This window comes from Arvicanthis niloticus, chromosome 26, assembly GCF_011762505.2.
Source record: "Arvicanthis niloticus isolate mArvNil1 chromosome 26, mArvNil1.pat.X, whole genome shotgun sequence".
NCBI classification, from domain to species: Eukaryota; Metazoa; Chordata; class Mammalia; order Rodentia; family Muridae; genus Arvicanthis; species Arvicanthis niloticus.
The window spans coordinates 37,985,930-38,005,011 of record NC_133434.1 but is presented as its reverse complement, the minus strand read 5'-3'; the positions used below and the strand labels follow the sequence as shown (position 1 = coordinate 38,005,011).

The 19,082-nt window shown below is 48.7% G+C and overlaps 1 protein-coding gene across 3 annotated transcripts; it reads right to left on the bottom strand.

The window, feature by feature from the left end:
• Window positions 1-5,544: 5,544 nt before the first annotated feature.
• Window positions 5,545-14,801, bottom strand: Pif1 (PIF1 5'-to-3' DNA helicase). Of its 3 annotated transcripts, none has more exons than XM_076925819.1 (13): window positions 14,619-14,801; window positions 13,663-14,372; window positions 13,001-13,133; window positions 12,794-12,919; window positions 12,530-12,683; window positions 12,310-12,424; window positions 12,083-12,189; window positions 10,693-10,832; window positions 10,311-10,417; window positions 9,427-9,514; window positions 9,176-9,321; window positions 8,145-8,336; window positions 5,545-7,969 (listed from the first exon to the last, which is right to left on the bottom strand). In XM_076925819.1, the coding sequence occupies exons 2-13, from the start codon at window positions 14,206-14,208 to the stop codon at window positions 7,910-7,912; spliced, it is 1,914 nt and encodes a 637-aa protein (XP_076781934.1). In that variant the 5' UTR covers window positions 14,209-14,372; window positions 14,619-14,801; the 3' UTR covers window positions 5,545-7,909. The 3 variants fall into 3 exon arrangements, with proteins under 3 accessions (XP_076781934.1, XP_076781935.1, XP_076781933.1); XM_076925820.1 differs by having other exon boundaries at window positions 14,625-14,801; XM_076925818.1 differs by having other exon boundaries at window positions 14,694-14,797.
• Window positions 14,802-19,082: the final 4,281 nt, after the last annotated feature.

Below are 19,082 nucleotides of genomic sequence, written 5' to 3'. Positions count from 1 at the left end.
GATTGTTATTGCTATTTTATTTTAGAGACAGGGTTTCTCTATACCTTCCCTGGCTATCTTGGAACTTGCTTTGTAGTCCAGGCTAGACTGCAGAAGCTCAGCATGGTGGTGCACCACGTAATCCCACCACTCCAGAGGAGGATGCAGAAGGACCAGAAGTTCAAGGGGATCATACATGGGGAGTTTAAGGCTAGCCCTGAATATATGAGACCATCCTAGAATGGGAGACCTCCTGCCTCTATAAGAAAAGAAGTGGGCTGGTGAGATGGCTCAGTGCTTAAGAGCACTGACTGCTCCTCCAGAGGTCCTGAGTTCAATTCCCAGCAACCACATGGTGGCTCACAACCACCTGTGATGAGATCTGGCGCCCTCTTCTGGTGTGTCTGAAGACAGCAACAGTGTACTCACATACATAAAATAAATAAATTTTTAAAAACTGATTCTCTCTCATCCACACTGACATTGTGGGAGAGTGGGGCTGGGAAATCCCATTAGTAGGATGGAGACAAGTAGGAAAGGTGTCCCCTAGAGAGCAGGCGTAAGCTCCAACTGCATTCCTCCTTCCTTTCATTCATTCATCTTTGTACATATCTGACAGCTGCTTTGTCCTGCCGAGGGGCCAGTGCTTCACCTCTGAGAGGCCAGTGCTCCGCCTGTGCTACACCTCTGAGAGGCCAGTGCTCCACCTCTGAGAGGCCTGTGCTCTACCTCTGAGAGGCCAGTGCTCCACCTCTGAGAGGCCTGTGCTCCACCTCTGAGAGGCCAGTGCTCCACCTCTGAGAGGCCTGTGCTCCACCTCTGGGAGGCCTGTGCTCCGCCTGTGCTCCACCTCTGAGAGGCCGGTGCTCCACCTAGTGACGGGAACAGTCCTGTGGCTGACGACAGACAGCCCAGCGCAAGCGCGTGTGCTCAGACTCAGGAGTAGACCGTTCTGCCCAATGGGGAACAGTGCTTGAGCCAAGGCTAGAAGGGTTGATCTGGGCTGTTCAGTCTAGAAACAGGTCCAGGCCAGAGAGGCTGTGTTCTGTCCATCTCCCTCTGCTGGGCTCCCGCCGGCCGCTCTGCTTCTGGTCTGTCAGATGTCCTCTCCTCAGAGTCCCTCTCCATGACCATCTGTGATAACAACTCTTGGTTTTCAACTTGACTCCATCAAGAATTAACTAAAACCCAGGTGGCTGGGTACACCTGTGACAGATTTTTTTCTTCTTCTTAAATTTGATTATTTGAAGTGGGAGACTGACTTTTAACCTGGATCTTTTAAGGTAGTAAGATCCACCTTTAATCTGGGCCACACTTCCTGCTGGTGGCCTAGGTTTGTCTGCTCTCTTTCTGGCAAGTCCATGCCTTCATTGGCATTAGAGTCTACTTCAAGATTCCAGCATATACTGGAAAGCAGCTGAGGCATCCAACCTCGTACACCGAACAACTACTGGATTATTGGGCCTTCTATTGATAGACAGCCATTGTCAGACCACAGCCTCTAAGCCATTCTAATGAATACGCTTTATACACATGCACATACACATACATTCTATTGGTTCTGTTCCTTTAGAGGGCCCTGAACTCTCTTTCTGGTTATGTACCATTGTCCTAGTGGCTGGGACCGTGTTCCAATGTGTTTCATTCATTGTTGTACGTTTCCTTCAGTACCCTGAGGTGGGCTGTATAAGCCTTGTGTACTCTGGGATCTACAGTGCAGAGCCCAGCACCTAACACATGAGGGGTGACTTGATTCCTGACTCAGGTGAGGTTTCACCAGAGCCCCCAGGGATGTACATTCCAGGATAGATCCAATTTTTTTCAATAAATATTTTTTCATAAATATTGAAAAAAAAAAAACCATGATCTCACAAGGAAGTTCCTGTCATTATCTGGGTAAGAGGAACACTGGGGATATGTTTGCTTGCTCTCCTCCTTTTCCCTGTTCTAAATCAGTCCTCACTCACACTGGCTTCTTTGTTTAAAATCCTGAAGCTGCCCAGGGCCTAGCTGGATTTTCTTTCTAGACCCACATCCTTGAGATGATACCGTGGGGAAGAGGCAGAAAAGGAGGGTCCTCGAGATTGGGGAGAGAATCTCCTGGGAGCATCCAGGAAGGTGACAGGGTTGCCAGGGTGTGGGGTACCTAGATAGGCTGTCCCTTCTCCCTGTACACCATAGATAGATTGTGTGTGTGTGTGTGTGTGTGTGACTCTTACTTGTGGGTGGTGGTCATTGCGTGTGTCAGCAGCCACTGAAGCCCTGCGTCATCATCCTCAATGTAGACAGTCTTGATTCCTGACTCAGGTGAGGTCTCACTAGAGCCCCCAGGGATGTACATTCCAGGATAGATGCCCCCAAAATAAAGAACTGCTAGGTTTATGCATCCCTGCCTCAGGGGCAGCGATGTCTGCAGGTCCCTCAGGGAGCACACCTGCCTTTGTTGTGCAGGCCTTCCAGGCACAGCTTTACCACAAGAATGCTTAAGGAGGCCCTTCAGGCACCCAGGTGGTCTAGGCAGATGTCTTCTCCTGTGTGACTTCTGGGAAGCAAGAAAACATCTCTTCAGGGGTGAGAGGGATAGCTCTGTGGTTAGGAGTGTGTACTGCTTGTTGTAAGATATTTGCTCACACAGTGAACCCCAAGATTATGTTATTTACTGGAAAAATTGTTTTTAATTGTTGTGTAGATCAGCCTTAGCACACACATTTAATCCAACAACTTTCTGCTTGAATATTGTAAACAGTATTAAATAAATTCAACCACAGGTCAAGAGGCAGAGCAAGCCACCCGTTGACAGGAAGTTGACATAGGGTTATTAAGAAAACCATCGCCGGACAGTGGTGGCGCACGCCTTTAGTCCCAGCACTTGGGAGGTAGAGGCAGGCGGATTTCTGAGTTCAAGGCCAGCCTGGTCTACAGAGTGAGTTCCAGGACAGCCAGGGCTACACAGAGAAACCCTGTCTCGAAAAACCAAAAACAACCAACCAACCAACCCATAGAGAGTAAGAGGGCAGCAGGAAGATGGATAGAGAAGCACAGGAAGTAGAAGGGTGGGACATTCAGTTTGAAGGAGGTTGAGACACTGTGAGGGAGGAGATTCCTGGCGGGTCATCGGCTGGAGAGGAAGCTCAGCTGGCACTTTTTCTGCCCCTCTGAGCTGGCAGGCTCCCATCCCAGCATCTGGCTCCCGAGTCCTCATTGATAAAATCAAATGACTGAGATTAAAAAAAAAAAAAAAAGGCACATAATGTGGTACCTATCTGAAACCCTTTGTGACCAGGATATGGCAGCAAAGGGGGCTGTGCCTCTGGCATTGAGGAGATACCTCAGTTGCCTAAACAGCTCACCTCTCCCCCAAAGAGGCACCCATTGGATTGTAGGGACCAACGGAATGGTCACAACTTTTCGCTAACGTGTGGTTTACTGATACCTCATCAGCCACTGATGGAACCAAAGCTAATAGAAAACGGCAGAGAATGGAACGGCCAATGCTGACAAAGGGACCACAAAATCAGCACAGTATCGGCTGTAAGACGAACAACTGGGAAAGCAAAAAGAAAATCTCCATCTTCTTCAGTTCATGGTGTGTGCAATCGTACAGCTATATGGTCATCAAAATGGAAAAATACCAACTGGCAGATAAATGGCAAGGATACCTGGTCCTGGGTGGCGTGAGTAGAAATGACAAAACCTAGCAAACCTTAGCAAAGACATCGAGCTCTGTGTGGCTCATGCAGGCGAGACACAAAATGTCTGAAAATAATGAAATAGTGCGCAAATTGGCATCATGTTTAATTAAGACTAGAATATTAAATTTTTCCAGGGAACGAATTCAGAATAAACCATTGAGGATGATAAATACAAATGGGAAAAACTTGCAAGCTTAACCCTAATAATAAAAAATAAGGGGAAATAGAGGCCAGGCAGTGGTTCATACCTTCACTACTGACACTTGGGAAGAAGAGGCAGGCACATAACAACTACAGTGATTTAAATTTAAAAGCCACTTGCAAAAGGCAGGCTGAAATTCAAAGTGAGTGTCCTTTGTGATCTGAAAATAAATACACTCAAACCTTGAACTTATAAAGGGGAATATAGCTATATTTACCCACACATACTAAGATCTATTTAGTTTCACATTTTCAAAATATTTTTCAAAATTTCAATTGGAAGATAATACTTTTTCTGTTGCCAAACAAAACAAAACAAACCATTTTGCTCTGGGAAAGATATAAGCTGCCAAAAAATAACCCCTGAGAGTTAGGATGGGAGCAGGGTTTTGCTTTTATCTTTCCAGGAGAGTAAAAGCATCTAAGTAAGGAATCTTGAGACCAATGGACAAGTGAAACATCTGAAGAAAAAATGTCCCCCCAAAGAAGGGTAAATTGGCCAAGAAGTATCACCCACCTCCAGCTGACTGGTCTGAAATCACAGCTCAGGGCCCCAGACTAGCACCAGTGCCACCATCTTGCCCGAGTAGCTGCCCCTTCCCACTGGACAACCATCTGAGGTGCTGTTGGAGGTGGGGTGTCAACCCCGCCGCAGGGAGGGGCGTGGCGGGACAACCCCGACAGGCGCTCCTTTCTTTTTTCCTGCCAGCAGCAGGCCCATGGCGGATTCCCAAATGCTTGTCTCTGCTGCCCCCTACGGACATAAGTGGTAAATGGGCTTTGTGCGGCCCCAATTCAATTAGAAATTAAAGCTGTCTTTGATTCTCTAAACCCACTCGTGCCTGTTAAAGAAAAAAATCCAAAATCTCTGGCTCATATCAGAAGAGCCACCTGGACAGAGGAAAACAAGAAATAAAGGACTGACTGTTCTATTTCCACTAATCTCACAATCTTTTGGCCTTTACTTGACTAAAACTTTCCTTAAGGTATAAATATTACCTCTAAGTCCATATACTATATATATAATATATAATTTATATATTATATATAATATATTATATACAATATATTTATATATATAATATAATATATATAATATATTATATATAACATATTATATTATATATTATATATTATATATATATTATATATATATAATTTTTCTCTCATCGCGCATTATACCAATTTTAAAAGTAATCTTCATCAAGTTTCCTGTACATGTTCTCAGGTTTGAGTCTGAAGCAAGTAACTAGGACCAAGTCTGTGTACCTTGGGTGTGCTTGATAGATTATGGTCCTCAAACCTTTTAGGGACCTGCTGAGTATAGCATTTAAAACGTTTATCTTTTCTACCATTCCTAACAGTGACCTTTGAGTTACTGCAATGACTAATCCACCTGGATTGTGGGAACGCTAACCACTGGACAGAACTGCCGCATGCCCCTTCTACCACCAGGTTCTGTGCAAACAGTGGACACTTTTGGGTTGACTGCTGTGTTCTACTTAGCTGGGATTGCCACTAAGCTGACAAACACCACCCAAAGGTCAGCTCTGGACTACAAACTGCTCTGAACATTCATTCAAATGGCTGAACCCGTATGACGCAAACATTTTACAGAATTTAGAACTCAAAGATACTTAATCCTTACACCGCCAAATAGAATCAAGCTGGACATTGTGGGAAGCTTGGCAGAAAGAGCTTCATTATGGTAGATATTTTTTTCTATATTATAGTTAAAAATCTTTCCTTTTTATTTAGACAAAGGGGTGGGGGAATGTTGCAAGATGTTTCTTTGGTCACAGTGCGAACCCTGAGATTGTGTTGTTTACTGGAAAAATCTGTTTCTAGTTGTGGTGTGGCTCATCCTTAGCAAACTAATTTAATTCAACAGCTTTCTGCTTAATTGTAAACAGGATTAAATAAAGTCAATCTTAGGCCAAAAGGCAGAGCAAGCAACCAGTTGACAGGAGGTGAAATAGAATTATTAAGGGAAAAAAACCATAGGGAGTAAGAGAGAAAGAGAGAGTCAGGGACCAGTACAGACACACAGGCAGGAGGAGGGAGGGGCATTCAGTTTGAAGGAGGTTGTTTTGAGACTGTGTGAGAGAGGCCATTCCTGGTGAGACTGAGGAGGGAGGTCAGCTGGGTGTTTTCTCTGCCTCTCTGGGCTAGCAGGCTTTCACCTCAGCATCTAGCTCCCAAAACAATTGAGATTTTGTTTAAAAACAAAAACAAACAAGAAACCCAATTGCTATTGCAGAGGTCCTGAGTTCTATTTCCAGCACCCAGGTCAGGTGTCTCACGGCCGCCTGTAACTCCGGTTTCAGAGGGGATCTGACACCCCTGGCCTTTCTGGCACCCTGGAGCTGGAGTTAAGGTAGCTAGATCTATATAACCTGTTTGAGGTAGGTTCTGGGGACTGCACTGCAGTCCTCTGCAAGAACATACTAGGCTGGTAACCACCACGCCATCTCTCTAGCCCCTCCACCATGCTTTTTGGTAAACTGTAAAACCTTGATGGCTCCCTCCCCATCAGAACATCAAAGCCAGAGTCCGAACTTAGAACTGCTCTAGAGTATCTTTGTCTTAACTTGGGGGTGACAGTTACTCTCCTGGTTGATCCATTGTTTGTCTCCACCTGCAGAAAACTCAGTTTTCCAAACGACAGTTGCTACAAGAAGACCCTCCTCACGCCAGGTTGCTGTGATCCATGTCCTTGAGGCGGCTGAACAAGCGCTCCCTCCGTGAGGGAGAGAGACCAGCCCAGAGGCACAGTTACACAGCTCACAACTTTATTTGGCCTAAATAAACACAACTGAGAACATCCGCCTCAAACACGACCTCTCCCCTAACACAGCACATTTTGCAGTGTCTGTTGGCAGTTACGTTCAGAATGATGTTTACTTGGGGCTGGCTCAGCTGTGAAGATAATTAAACTTCTATTTTGGGCTTGTGTCTGGCCTGAATCCCCTCTAGGCTTCTGCCACAGTTTGGATGGTTTTCCTTAAAGGTTTATGTGCTGGAAGCTGAGTCCCTAGTGTAGCAGTGTTATGATGATGTAACCCTTAAGAGATGGATTGCATGGGAGGTAATTAAAGCAAGGGGGTCCCGCCCTCATGGATTAATGCCATTCCCCAGAATCACTATCTTCTGTTGCTTGTCTCACATGGTCCTGCCTGTACGTGTCCCCCGCCATGTACTGCCAGCTACCATCAAACCCCAGCAAAGCTGAGCATAGGCTGGTTCCATGTTCTTAATCTTCTAGAACTGTGAGCTTATATTAATTAAAAATAGTTCTTTTGTGTGTGTATGTGTGTGTGTGTGTGTGTGTTTTTCGAGACAGGGTTTCTCTGTGTAGCCCTGGCTGTCCTGGAACTCACTCTGTAGACCAGGCTGGCCTCGAACTCAGAAATCCGCCTGCCTCTGCCTCCCAAGTGCTGGGACTAAAGGTGTGCGCTACCACTGCCTGGCTCATTTTTTTTCATAAAGTACACAGCCTTATATATTTTGTTATATAATAACATAAAGAACATTAGAACTGACCCTGGTAGCACGATTGATCGTCAAGGATAAGTGCCTGCCACCAAGCCTATGACCTGAATTTAATCCCCAGAACGCACATGGGGAGAGAGAAAACCAACTTCCTCAGGTTGTCCTCCGATCTTCACATGTACTCTGTGCACGCACATACACACAAAATAAATAAATGCAGTGTAATAAGACGGGGAGCTGCCGCCCAGCACCTGCCCGCACTGCCTCTCCAGTCTGCAGCTAAGAACTCTGTGGCTGTGTGCTGCAGCCTTTGCAGAGAGCTCTGTCCTCTGGTAACCATTACCATTCCTAGCTTCTAACCCTGGAAGTAATTTCTCCAGGGAAACAGGTGAAACTGAGGCAAAGCTAGTTAGATAGATAGGAGACAGTGTCCCTTAACCCTGCCAGAGGCTGAATGAGGGAAGAAACACGGGCTTTTCCCCAGTTAATTTCTAGGGCCTTAACCCATGAAAAACCTAAAAGCTGGTCTGCTCTTTCAGCTGAGGTCAGAGGTTTGGATCCATGTTCTCCAGATCTGAGTTTGCCTCCTCATCGTCTTGGGACTCCTAGGTCAGAACCAGAAAGCCGGGCACCGGTTTGCTTCAATCCCCAGGGCCACAGCCTGAAGACCAACACCTCTTCCCTTCAGCCTCCACCCAAAAGGAGTCAGTAAGATTCACTGTTAGGCCTCCTTCTCAGCCTGCCCGTACCCGGGAGATCCGCCTTCGGGTGACTCCTTACCAGACTGAGGCCCCTGCGCTGCCTCAGGGTGGCATAGAAACGCAGCACTCGGGAGTCACACCGAACCACCGTGGGGTCGAAGTCCAGCACACGTAGACCCTGGAGGCTACGCGCCCGGGAGAGGGCCACATAGGCCTGACCACTGGCAAACACACGGCCCAGAGTGATCTCCACACAGTCGAGAGACATGCCCTGGGTGATAAAGGAACAGTTAAACCCAACTCTGCCTGAAGTCTCTTACATTTAAGTGACTTTCACCGACCCAGCTACTGTGCCTGGATGGCCTCACCCATCCAGAGTCTTTTTTTTTCATGATTTATTTATTATGTATACATTATTCTGCCTGCACATATGCCTACCAGGCCTGTAGAGGGCACCAGATCTGATTATAGATGGTTATGAACCACCATGTGGTTGCTGGGAATTGAACTCAGGACCTCTGGAAGAGCAGCCAGCGCTCCTAACCTGAGCCATCTCTCCAGCCCCCATCTACAGTCTTAAACATAGGAGAGCCTTAGGGACAGAGGAGAGAAAGAGCTCAGACAATGATCAAACAGGTACATAGCTAAGTCTGTACAGAGCTAAACTCTGCCTCTCCCCTAGCTGTGACATCAGAAACCCTTGTTTTCTGCCTGTGAATCGTCAACTATTACCAGTTGTATCTACACTCCATATGGCTGTTAACCTGTTCTGGTCATGGTCAGGAAACGGCAGAGGAGGGCCTAGAAAGGGAGAGAAGAATGTGGCGTAGGACGCACACTAAAGAAGAGAACGGGGCTGGGGGGCGTGGCCTGGCTGGTAGCATGCTTGCCTAACAGGCACGAAGCCCTGGGTTCAGATTGAACTGCAGCACCCACATAAGCCAGGCTTTGTGCTGCATACTTGTAATAACAGCCTCCAGGAGACAGATGTAGGAAGACCAAGACCAGCCAATGTCCTCTACAGTTATAAGATGAGTTTAAGGCCATCTTGGGCTCAGCATATCCTGCCCACTCTGTCCTATCTTGCTCACCCCTGCACCGGATAGTCACCTGGCTTTTGTGGATGGACATTGCCCAGGCCAGCTGTAGGGGAAGCTGCTGCCGGCTGAGGTGCTGGCCCCCAGTGACCTGTACTGTCCAGCGGTCAGTGCGGATGACCTCAGTGATGCCACACAGGAATCGTACGTGGGGAAGCCCTGAGGAAAGCATGGAGAAGTCTTACCTTTTAGCAAGCCTAAGGACCGTTTGTCCTGCTGTGAAATAAACCCCAGTAGCATGGCCCTCCCTCCACCATCACTCACCTCTCCCTTCTGACTCAAATCCAACTACCACCCCTCGGGCACCATTCACCAGGCCCCGAGACACTGCCAAGTTCTTCACCAGCATGACCTGCAGAGGAGGAAGTGCAGGGATGGAGAGGGACCCTCCCTGGGCCTGACTCCTCTAGCAGTTAGGGTTTAGAGAGAGGGTGGGGGATTCTTAGCACAACCATCACTGTGGTGACTGTGACCTCTGAGACAGGCTATCTTATTTCCCTGGAAAACGATGTTGGCCTTATTTTGTGTCAAAGGGACTTAGTAGTCATCAAATTGCCCAGAAAGGAGGTGATAAATCCAGGAGGGTAACCTGCATCACAGGACTTTGAAAAGGGTTAGACCTAGCTGGGTTTGGTGCATTCAGGAAGCAGAGGCAGGTGGATCGCCAGAGTTCAAGGCCACTGTAGTCAACATAACAAGTTCCAGGGCAGCTGGGTCTACATAGTTATCTTGTTTTTAAAAGTGGGGTGGGGAATTCAGGGATTATGCTTGCCTAGAAGACCACAAAATTTGAGGAATGACACTAGCACCTGCCATGGACTCTGAGGAGAGTCTACCATTCTTGGCCATGCCCACAAAGAAGGAGTCAGAAGTTGCCCATCTATAAGGTATACGACTATAGGGGTCGTATACCTCATATCATGGGGCATGTTACCATGGGGACACATTTCACCTAGGATCTGAGCTTCAGTAAGGAAGACACTTGTCCAATGTGGCATTGCTTGACAGGGCTCTTGATGTTAAAAGAAGAAAGGAAGGAAAAGCTGAAGACAGGAAAGGGGGCGGGGAGTGGTCACAGTAGGTCTCAACTATCAATAACCTCAGCAGAGTGAATAATCGGGGACCCCCCACCCCCGTTTCCCACTCACCTGAGCCCCCAGCTTTAACTGAAGGACACGGCTAACAGGACACTGAGCGTCCAAGGTCCGGCTTAGCTCAGGGTCACTGTCTACAGCCTCAAAGCTGTGTACCTCACCTGGAAAAGCAAGAGTTGGGAAAACAAGTTATATATTGACTTGTGACTCAGCTTCCACAAATGTATAAGATCAAGATGTCTGTGAGGGATGGACTGGGGACAGCTCAGGCCTAGCCGGAGCCTTGGAACCAGCTCACCACAGCTTTTGGATTACAGTTTTGTCTGTAAATGTACATAGAGCTTGGGCCCAGTTTGCCAGGGATGTGGAGGGGAGTGTCGCACCCGTTTGATGGCCCCTCCTGGCTGGTTTTGTCAAGCCCAAGCATTCTATTTACCTGGCAGCTCCTTCAACCGCTTCTCGTTGGTAAGGGCCACGTCATCCTGATGGGTGCACAGTCTCGTAGCTACAATTCCATCTCGCCCCACCTTATGGGCAGCTGTGGCCCTGAGCTGGCAGGTCACTTCATCTGAACATCTGTGGGGGCTGCAGTGTCAGATCAGAGATCCCCTGGACACCAGAAAAGGTCGGGACAGTATGGCCTGCTGCACAGGCCAAAAGGGGCACCAGGACAAGATTTGCTGGTACCCAACCCCCAGCCAGTCAATGCTGTCTTCCTCAGTTACTTTTAGCTTTTTTTTTTTTTTTTTTTTTTTTTTTTGAGACAGGTTCTCACTATGTAGCCCTAACTGTCCTGGACTCACTAGGCTGGCCTTGAACTCACAGAGATCTCTGCCTCCTGAGTGCTGATTTAAAGGCATGTGTCACTATACTTTCTCCCTTTTTTATTTCTTTGTTTGATTTTTGAGACAGTGTTTCTCCCTGAACCTAGAGCTTACTTCCCGGGCCAACAAACTCAAGAATTCTCCTGCTGTGACCTCCCTGGCACAGGGATTTGCAGGCATTTGCTGTCAACCTCAGCTTTTTACACAGGCACTGGGGACTCTAAACTCAGGTCCTCATGGTTGTGGGACAAGCACGCTCCTGACTGAACCATCTCTCCTGACAGCTAGCCTGTGTTTCTGTGTGAGGTTTAAGGAGTAGGTTTGCTGGGGTTTTTTTTGGTTTTTTTGTTTGTTTGTTTTTTTGAGATAGAGTCTTCCTAAACAGCCCAGGGTGGCCTCAAACTCACTATCCTACACCTCAGCCTTTTGAATCCTGTGGTTGCTGTTGTGCTACAATGCCCAATGCCATGGCAATGATTGATTGATTGATTGATTGATTGATGTTATATAACATTCTTGACTACATTCTGTTTGGGTTTTTTTGTTTGTTTGCTTGCTTTGTTTTTGTTTATTTGTTTGTTTTTCGAGACAGGGTTTCTCTGCATAGCCCTGGCTGTCCTGGAACTCACTCTGTAGACCAGGCTGGCCTTGAACTCAGAAATCCACCTGCCTCTGCCTCCCAAGTGCTGGGACTAAAGGTGTGCGCCACCACTGCCCAGCTGTTATATAACATTCTTGACTACATTCTATCCTAAGTTGTCCCAAACCGTGTTTTCCTGTACAGACTGCTCAATCCTGAAGACAAACATCTCTCCCTCTTCCCTGGACTAGGTATGGGTACCAAAAGCTTGTAAATCCTAGGACTGAGGAGGTAGGGTTAGGAGGATCAGGAGTTCAAGGTCATCCAAATTCTCGACCAGCCTCTGCTACACAAGGCCTGCCACCCTCAAACATAATAATATAGACCCATCCCCATCCCATGGCCGCTTTTCCAGTACCCACCTGCCCAGCCTCACAGCCTGCAGTAGAGAGATGAAGGTTGGGTCTGCTTGCCTCCACACCTCAGTCAGCTCCAGAATCACTGGCACACACCTCCTCCAGCTCTTGGCCTGGTGGGGAAAGGACAGGGACAAATTAGGGATCAGAGATGACGCCCCCACAAGCATAGGATCAGAATCATGGTGTAAGTCCCCCACAAGCACAGGTTAGGGTTAGGGAGTGACCGGTACCTGAAAGCAGAATTGAGGTTGCTGGGAGCCTTTGGTCACTGGTGGCAACTGTAGGAAGTCCCCACAGATGATGAGCTGGATCCCTCCAAATGGCTTCTTCTGTTGCCGGACAGCTCTGGATGAGAGCAGAGAGTGCTTTAGAGATAGGTGTTGGGTGGGCAAACCCCTTGGGCAAATAACCAGACTCAGACCTCAGTAACTGCCCCCACTGTACACTGACCTGGCCACAGCTTCCAACTTGTCAAAGAAGTCTGCCTCTACCATGGAGATCTCATCAATGATTAAGCGCTGGCAGTTCAGCCAGCCCTGACGCACACCCGGCCGATGTGCAAGGGCCACACACTGGGCCAGGGGAGCCTGGCCTGAGCCGATGCCTATGAGTGACACGATTCAGTCTGCGCTGAAATCCCAGCTCCCCTCGTCTCTCCCTCCTTTGCCACAGGTATGGCTTGCTCTTAACCGAAGCCCAGGGGCTCACACTTACCTGCGAAGGCATGAAGGGTGGTGCCCCCAATGTGGCAGGCTGCCACCCCAGTGCTGGCAGTGGCCACAGTGCCAGTAGGGGGCAGGGAACCGAGGATCTGTTTCAGCAGGTAGGACTTCCCTGTCCCTGGGTAGTAGGCAAAGTCAGAGTTGCCTGCTCCCCCATGGCACCCTAGGGATGGCCACCACCCCATTCTTTCTCTATTACCTGCACTCCCAGTAAAGAAAATGCTCTGTCCTTTCAGAACCATCCTCAGCACAGCGGCCTGCTCTTCAGAAAGCTTTGGTTTGGCGGAGTGCATGTGCAACTTCTTCACAGGCAGGGGCCACCTTGGAGCTTCCTGGGAGGAACAGGGCTGTCTCAGAACCACCTGCGGTGCTGCTTGGTCTGTATGCATTGCAGAACGGCCCTTTGCTCGACTTCACTTGGAACTTTGAGCCGGTCCGGGTCATCTGAACATCTCAACAGATACTAGCCACCATTTCTGGCTTTTCACCAGTTCAGCGCTGGGCATCTTAGATTGGTGACCACACCTGACGGTTTTCTCCTCAGGTGATTGGGTTATTGCCTGTCTCTGACCCACTCACTACCTTTCCATGCTTCCCCAAAGCTCCTCTCCTCTGGGATTTTAATACTCGTTCTTAAGTTTTCTTGCCTTGTCTCCTCCGCCGCTATCTTTTTGGATGTGACCTAGATCTCAGTTTCCTGTCCTCAGTTTATCTAATCCAGATGATTTACACCTTACCGTCACCATACTCAAATGATGTACGACGGGCATTTCAAATCACCAGCCGTCTCCTTAATACTGCCGGCTATCTTCCCCCAACCTTGGGCCTCCTGGGTCTCCTCACTCCCTTTCTGGTCCTCACCTTACTAGGCTGGGATTCCACTGGCCGCTTTCCCAGCGCAGAATCTGGAGCCTTGATGGTCGCAGCACGCCGCAGTTCCTCTGGCTGCACTGGACTGATGGTGATAAAGTCTCGGGGCCGCGGGCCGAGCAATTGCGCGCAGGCAGAGGCCGGTCCCGGCCCTGGGGCGACAGCCAGCTTCAGGCGCAGCGTGCGCAGGAAGCGGCGCAAGCGCTCCGGGGGACAGTCGGAGAGCAGCAGTTGCACTGCGCCGGCCCCAGGAGCACCCTTGCCGGGGATCCGCAACGTGCTGCGCCCATCCGCAGCGAAGCGGGTGAAGAGACGCACGGCGCGCAGCGGGAAACAGCGTGGCCGTCCCGCGGGCCCCGGTGCCTGCAATCGCAGCATCAACTCGCGGCGTTCGTTACGACCTAGGCTCAGCTCTGCGGCGCGCAGGGCCTGGCGCTTGCGAGGTTGCCCTCCGGGACTCAGCTCTTCCACCGCTACCCGGCACCGCAGCTCCGCGTCGTTGCATTCATCGGTCGCCGCATGGGTGCTAGGAGGCATCTCCAATGCCTCTGCAGGCGTGCAGAGACCGGAGCAAACAAGTCACAGGAAATCGGGATGTGATGGTTGGTATGGCTGCCGTGACGGAAAATCCCGTCCAGACATCTTAGGGTCAACAGGTTGCCACTGGTAACAGGAGATGCCACCAAGATACTCCAAGCGCTCTGGAACAAGGAGAGACATTAGAAAAGAAGCCAGCCGAGGAAACCCACCCAGGCCAACAAGGGACTCGTCAGGGACGTCTACCCAGAACAATAATCACGTGTTGGGCGATGGGGAGGAGAGTGGCTGGGGGTGAAAACATCCCTTCATAAACCAGTTAGGAGGTATCAGGGTCAACGCGATTCCAGTGCTTTGGAAAGGGACCTCCAGGCCCAGGAATCCGTCGTCCCTCCGTCTGGCCCACGAACCTGTACCTCTCCCAGCGAGGATCACTAAAGCAATCGCGTCCTTTGTCTCCCACCTCAAGGGTCCCGCAGACTCACTTGTGGCTTTTGGATGAAAAAAGTCGATCTGGACCGACCGACCGGCAGCGAAGCTCCAGCACTAAGAACATTCAAATACTAGGACTGGAACAATCACCCTATCACCGGCCTGGTCTTTAAATTCTCTAGCCAATCAGGGCCGGGCTGGGGGCGTGTCCACGGGCGGGCGTTTCCTCGGCTTTCCAACCCTCTACTGGGTTCTGTAGTTAACCGGAACCAGGGTTTTTGTGCTGGGCTCGTGGGCAGTTCAGAGTTCCACGAGTGGGCCTGGCGGGGTCGGGAGGGGCTGCGGCTCCGAGGTGCGTGGCGAACCGTCGCCCTTCTGTTTACACTGTTTGCTGTTCTCGCTCCCACCACCACCACGTGACTGTGCGTGGCCGTGGGGAGAAGCTACCGAGTCCTTTGCACACCCTGTTCCCACCCACAGAACCACGTTCAGGTCATTCCCTGGGCCAGCCAAATCAGCTTCCCTGTTCCCTGATTCTCTCCCCTTCTTTGGCCCCCTAAGAATCATTCTATACACTGTCTCTTTTACCCTGCAGAGACCAGCGTCAGCTGACCAGTGGGTTTTTGTTTTTCGAGACAGGGTTTCTCTGTGTAGCCCTGGCTGTCCTGGAACTCACTCTGTAGACCAGGCTGGCCTCGAACTCAGAAATCCACCTGCCTCTGCCTCCCAAGTGCTGGGATTACAGGCGTGCACCACCACCGCCCGGCTGTCCAGTGGTTATAAAGGAAGCCCGTGAGTCCTTGTTCTCAGGGGATTCTTACTCCGCTTGTTGCTTTGACTGCTCAGAGAATTTGTTCTTTTTCTCTGTTGGGGCCCTGTTACATTATGTAGGCTTGTTTTAAATTCCTGGCCTTAAGGGAGCCTCCTTCAGCCCCCTAAATAGCAGTGACTGCAGGCACCTGACAAGATCCAGCTTTGAAAACTCACTTTTAATTATTATTTTTCTTTCACTGGAGTTTGAAGTTACATAGCCGAAAGGAATCTTCTGGGTGGGTTCAGTCACCTCGCTTTACAGATAATGATAGCCACTATAAACTAAATTCTCCCTTCCTTCCTTTTTCTGTGTCTGCCTTTCTTTCTTTCTTTCTTTCTTTCTTTCTTTCTTTCTTTCTTTCTTTCTTTCTTTCTCCTCCCCTCCTCCCTCCAAGATACCATGTATCCAAGGCTGGCCTCAAATATCTCTAAGTTGCTACTTACAGGGACATAACATCGAGTTTCTGATTTTTCTGCTTCCACCTAAAAGTTACAATTCCATGCATCTATCACTGTGGTCAGTCAGTTATGAAGATCAGAGTGTACAACCCTCAAATCTGATATTCAAAATAAGAATTTATAATTCTTATAGAATTATTTTACTTTATGTGTATGAGTGTGTCGCCTGTGTGTGTGCCACTTGTGTGCCCGTTGAACCCCTTGAAACTGATGATTGTGAACCAGCGTGCGGGGTCTGGGACTTGAAGGTTCTCTTCAAGGTCCACATGTGTTCTTTACTGCTGAGCCATCTCTCTAACACCGGAAATGTTTTCACTGGAACTGGAGAAATGGCTCGGGTTAAGAGCAAGTGTTCTCAGCTATTACAGTGGTTCCAGGAGATCCAACACCTTCTGTTACACATTCAAACATGTAGGCGAAACTCTCATGAACATATAGATGTGTGTGCATATATGCTTAAATAATATTTAAAAAACTATTCACCTCACATCAAAACTCTGTATCTACTGAGATAAAAATTTGCTTTTTTATTTGTTTGTTTTTCGAGACAGGGTTTCTCTGTGTAACCCTGGCTGTCCTGGAACTCACTCTGTAGACCAGGCTGGCCTCGAACTCAGAAATCCACCTGCCTCTGCCTCCCAAGTGCTGGGATTAAAGGCGTGCGCCACCACTGCCCGGCTAATTTCTTTTAAATAAACACATGGGCAAAAAATTTCTAAACTACAGACGAGGTATTATTTGATATTATTCAAATGTTAGACATTTTTCCCACCCAAGCTGCATCTCACTGTTGTAAGAGCATCAACAGTGAACCCTTGAAGGAAAAGAAACCCAGAGCTCAACCTGACCATTCTGGAGTTTTAACGATTCTTGGACCCCGCCCTCCTCTGCTGTTCTGTTATTTGGGTCTTGATTGGCAGAAGGCAGAGGGGCGTAGCCAGAGTGAGTTCCCCACATCTGCCATCCAACTTCCTTCGCTGCTTAAAGGGCTTGTGTGCCTGTGCGATTCTCTGCTTCCTGCTGCCGCTATGAAGCCAAATTCGAGGGAGACATAAGACTGACTTTGGATTTATTTTTCTAAACCCAAATCCTGGATTGGAGGCAGACATTTAGAGGGAAGGGTTTCTTATAAGATTTTCTCTTGTAGAACTCTTTCCAGGTCTTACCCGTTCTTTCTCGGAAAGGCCCCAGTGCACTCTAAAGAAATAACTGTAACTTTATAGCAAAGGGCGGTATTATGTGATACTAAAAAGAGCCCCGCCCCCACCTTAGGATTCGTTCTCTCCAAGCTTTTGCCTTCCTTCTTCTGCAATCCGAATCTTGCAAAGAGAGTGTGGTTGGAAGAGATGAACGAGGAAAGATTTTAAGATTCTGTAGCCTCCAGAGCACAAGTCAGGCACTGTGGCTCAGGCCCTTCATCTCCAAACTTCCTGATGCTGAGGTAGAAGCCAGCCTATCTTTGATCCCCTCCTCACCTGCCATTAAATCTTTATCGCCCTCCAAAATGTATATAGAGTCTGTTAATGTCCTTCCCGTCTCATTCCACACCTCCTGGTTAGCATGTGTCACCTTGTCTTAGTCAGGGTTTTACTGCTGTGAAGAGACACCAGGACCAAGGCAACTCTCACAAGGACAACATTTAATTGGGGCTGGCTTACAGATTCAGAGGTTCAGTCCGTTATTATCAAGGCAGGAACACAGCGGCATCCAGGCAGGCATGGTGCAGGAGGAGCTGAGAGTTCTACATCTTCATCTGAAGGCTGCTAGCAGAATACTGACTTTCAGACAGCTAGGATGAGGGTTTTTTTTTTGTTTGTTTGTTTGTTTTTTGAGACAGGGTTTTTCTGTGTAGCCCTGGCTGTCCTGGAACTCACTCTGTAGACCAGGCTGGCCTCGAACTCAGAAATCCGCCTGCCTCTGCCTCCCAAGTGCTGGGATCAAAGGCGTGCGCCACCACTGCCCTGCTAGGATGAGGGTCTTAAATCTCACACCCACAGTGACACACCTACTTCAACAAGGCCACAATTCCAAATAGTGCCACTCCCTGGGCCAACATGATACACCTCTACCCTAAATCACAGCAATAGACGACTAGGTACCTGGAGTCTTGGCTTCCACTCTCATTATAAGCCATTCTCTAAAGAGGAAGAGATGGGGTTTGATTGGTTGGTTGGTTGGTTGGTTGGTTGGATGGTTGGTTTTTAGAGACTGGGCTTCTCTGTGTAGCCCTGGCTGTCCTGGAACTCACTCTGTAGACCAGGCTGGCCTCAGACTCATAGAAATCTGCCTGCCTTTGCTGTGCAAGTGGGATTTTACTTTGAGTTGTTTCTTTCTGTCCAAGGAACTCTATGCAGGATGGAATGTTTCAATCTTGGAGAAAACTTATCTACAACACTGTGACCCTGGCACATTGTTTTCTGTATCCTTCAAAAAAGATTAAGTTATTTTATGTTTATGAGTGATTTTCCTGCTGGTATGTCCATGCACCACTTATATCCTTGGTGCCTGAGGAAGCCAGAAGAGGGCCTCAGATCCTCTGGAACTGGAGTTACAGACAGTTGTGAGCCACGATGTGGGTGCTGAAAATCAAAGCTGGGTCCTCTGGAAGAGCAGCAAGTGTTCCTAACCAATAGGCCATCTCACAACTCCTCTCCACCCTGTAGGTGTGTAAGGACCAGGTCCAGTCCCACCTTCTTCCATGTAGAACCAAAAGGACCTGAGAGCCTAAAGGCCAGCAGAGGGCAGTGAAAGAGAAGTTTGGTCAACTGGAGTAGCCGAGGTTAGGGCAGCCAGAGTCAAAACAGGTCATCATTAATCCATCCCACAAGCACAAAATTCTGGGTGCTGTAGCATGCGGAACACCTGGCTAGGAAAGGTCGCGCGTGTGTGCGTGTGTGCGTGTGTGCGTGTGTGCGTGTGTGCGTGTGCGTGTGTGTGGTGCTGGAGGTTTGGATGTGACAGTCACCCTACGAGCCTGTTCTTCCAAAATAAAAATGAAAGTACATAGTTGAACTTAAAGGCTTTCTTTCTCCACTCTCTAGCAACGTGGTCAGGCCAGGGCGGAAGGAAGGGAGTTAGGGTGATGCCGTCGGCTCACACCATGAGAACCATAGAGGGGTTGAACGAGGGAAAAGAGACCACAGAGTCTGGAGAGACCTTCTATAAAGGAA

What these genes read in the sequence shown, in the direction of transcription:
- Pif1 (XM_076925819.1), bottom strand. Translation starts at nt 14,208, where the DNA reads ATGCCTCCTAGCACCCATGCGGCGACCGATGAATGCAACGACGCGGAG. An exon ending in TTTCTTTACTGGGAGTGCAG is followed by an intron (nt 12,920 to 13,000) that starts GTAATAGAGAAA and finishes CCTACTACCCAG; the next exon opens with GGACAGGGAAGTCCTACCTG. An exon ending in TGTCCATCCACAAAAGCCAG is followed by an intron (nt 8,337 to 9,175) that starts GTGACTATCCGG and finishes TTTATCACCCAG; the next exon opens with GGCATGTCTCTCGACTGTGT.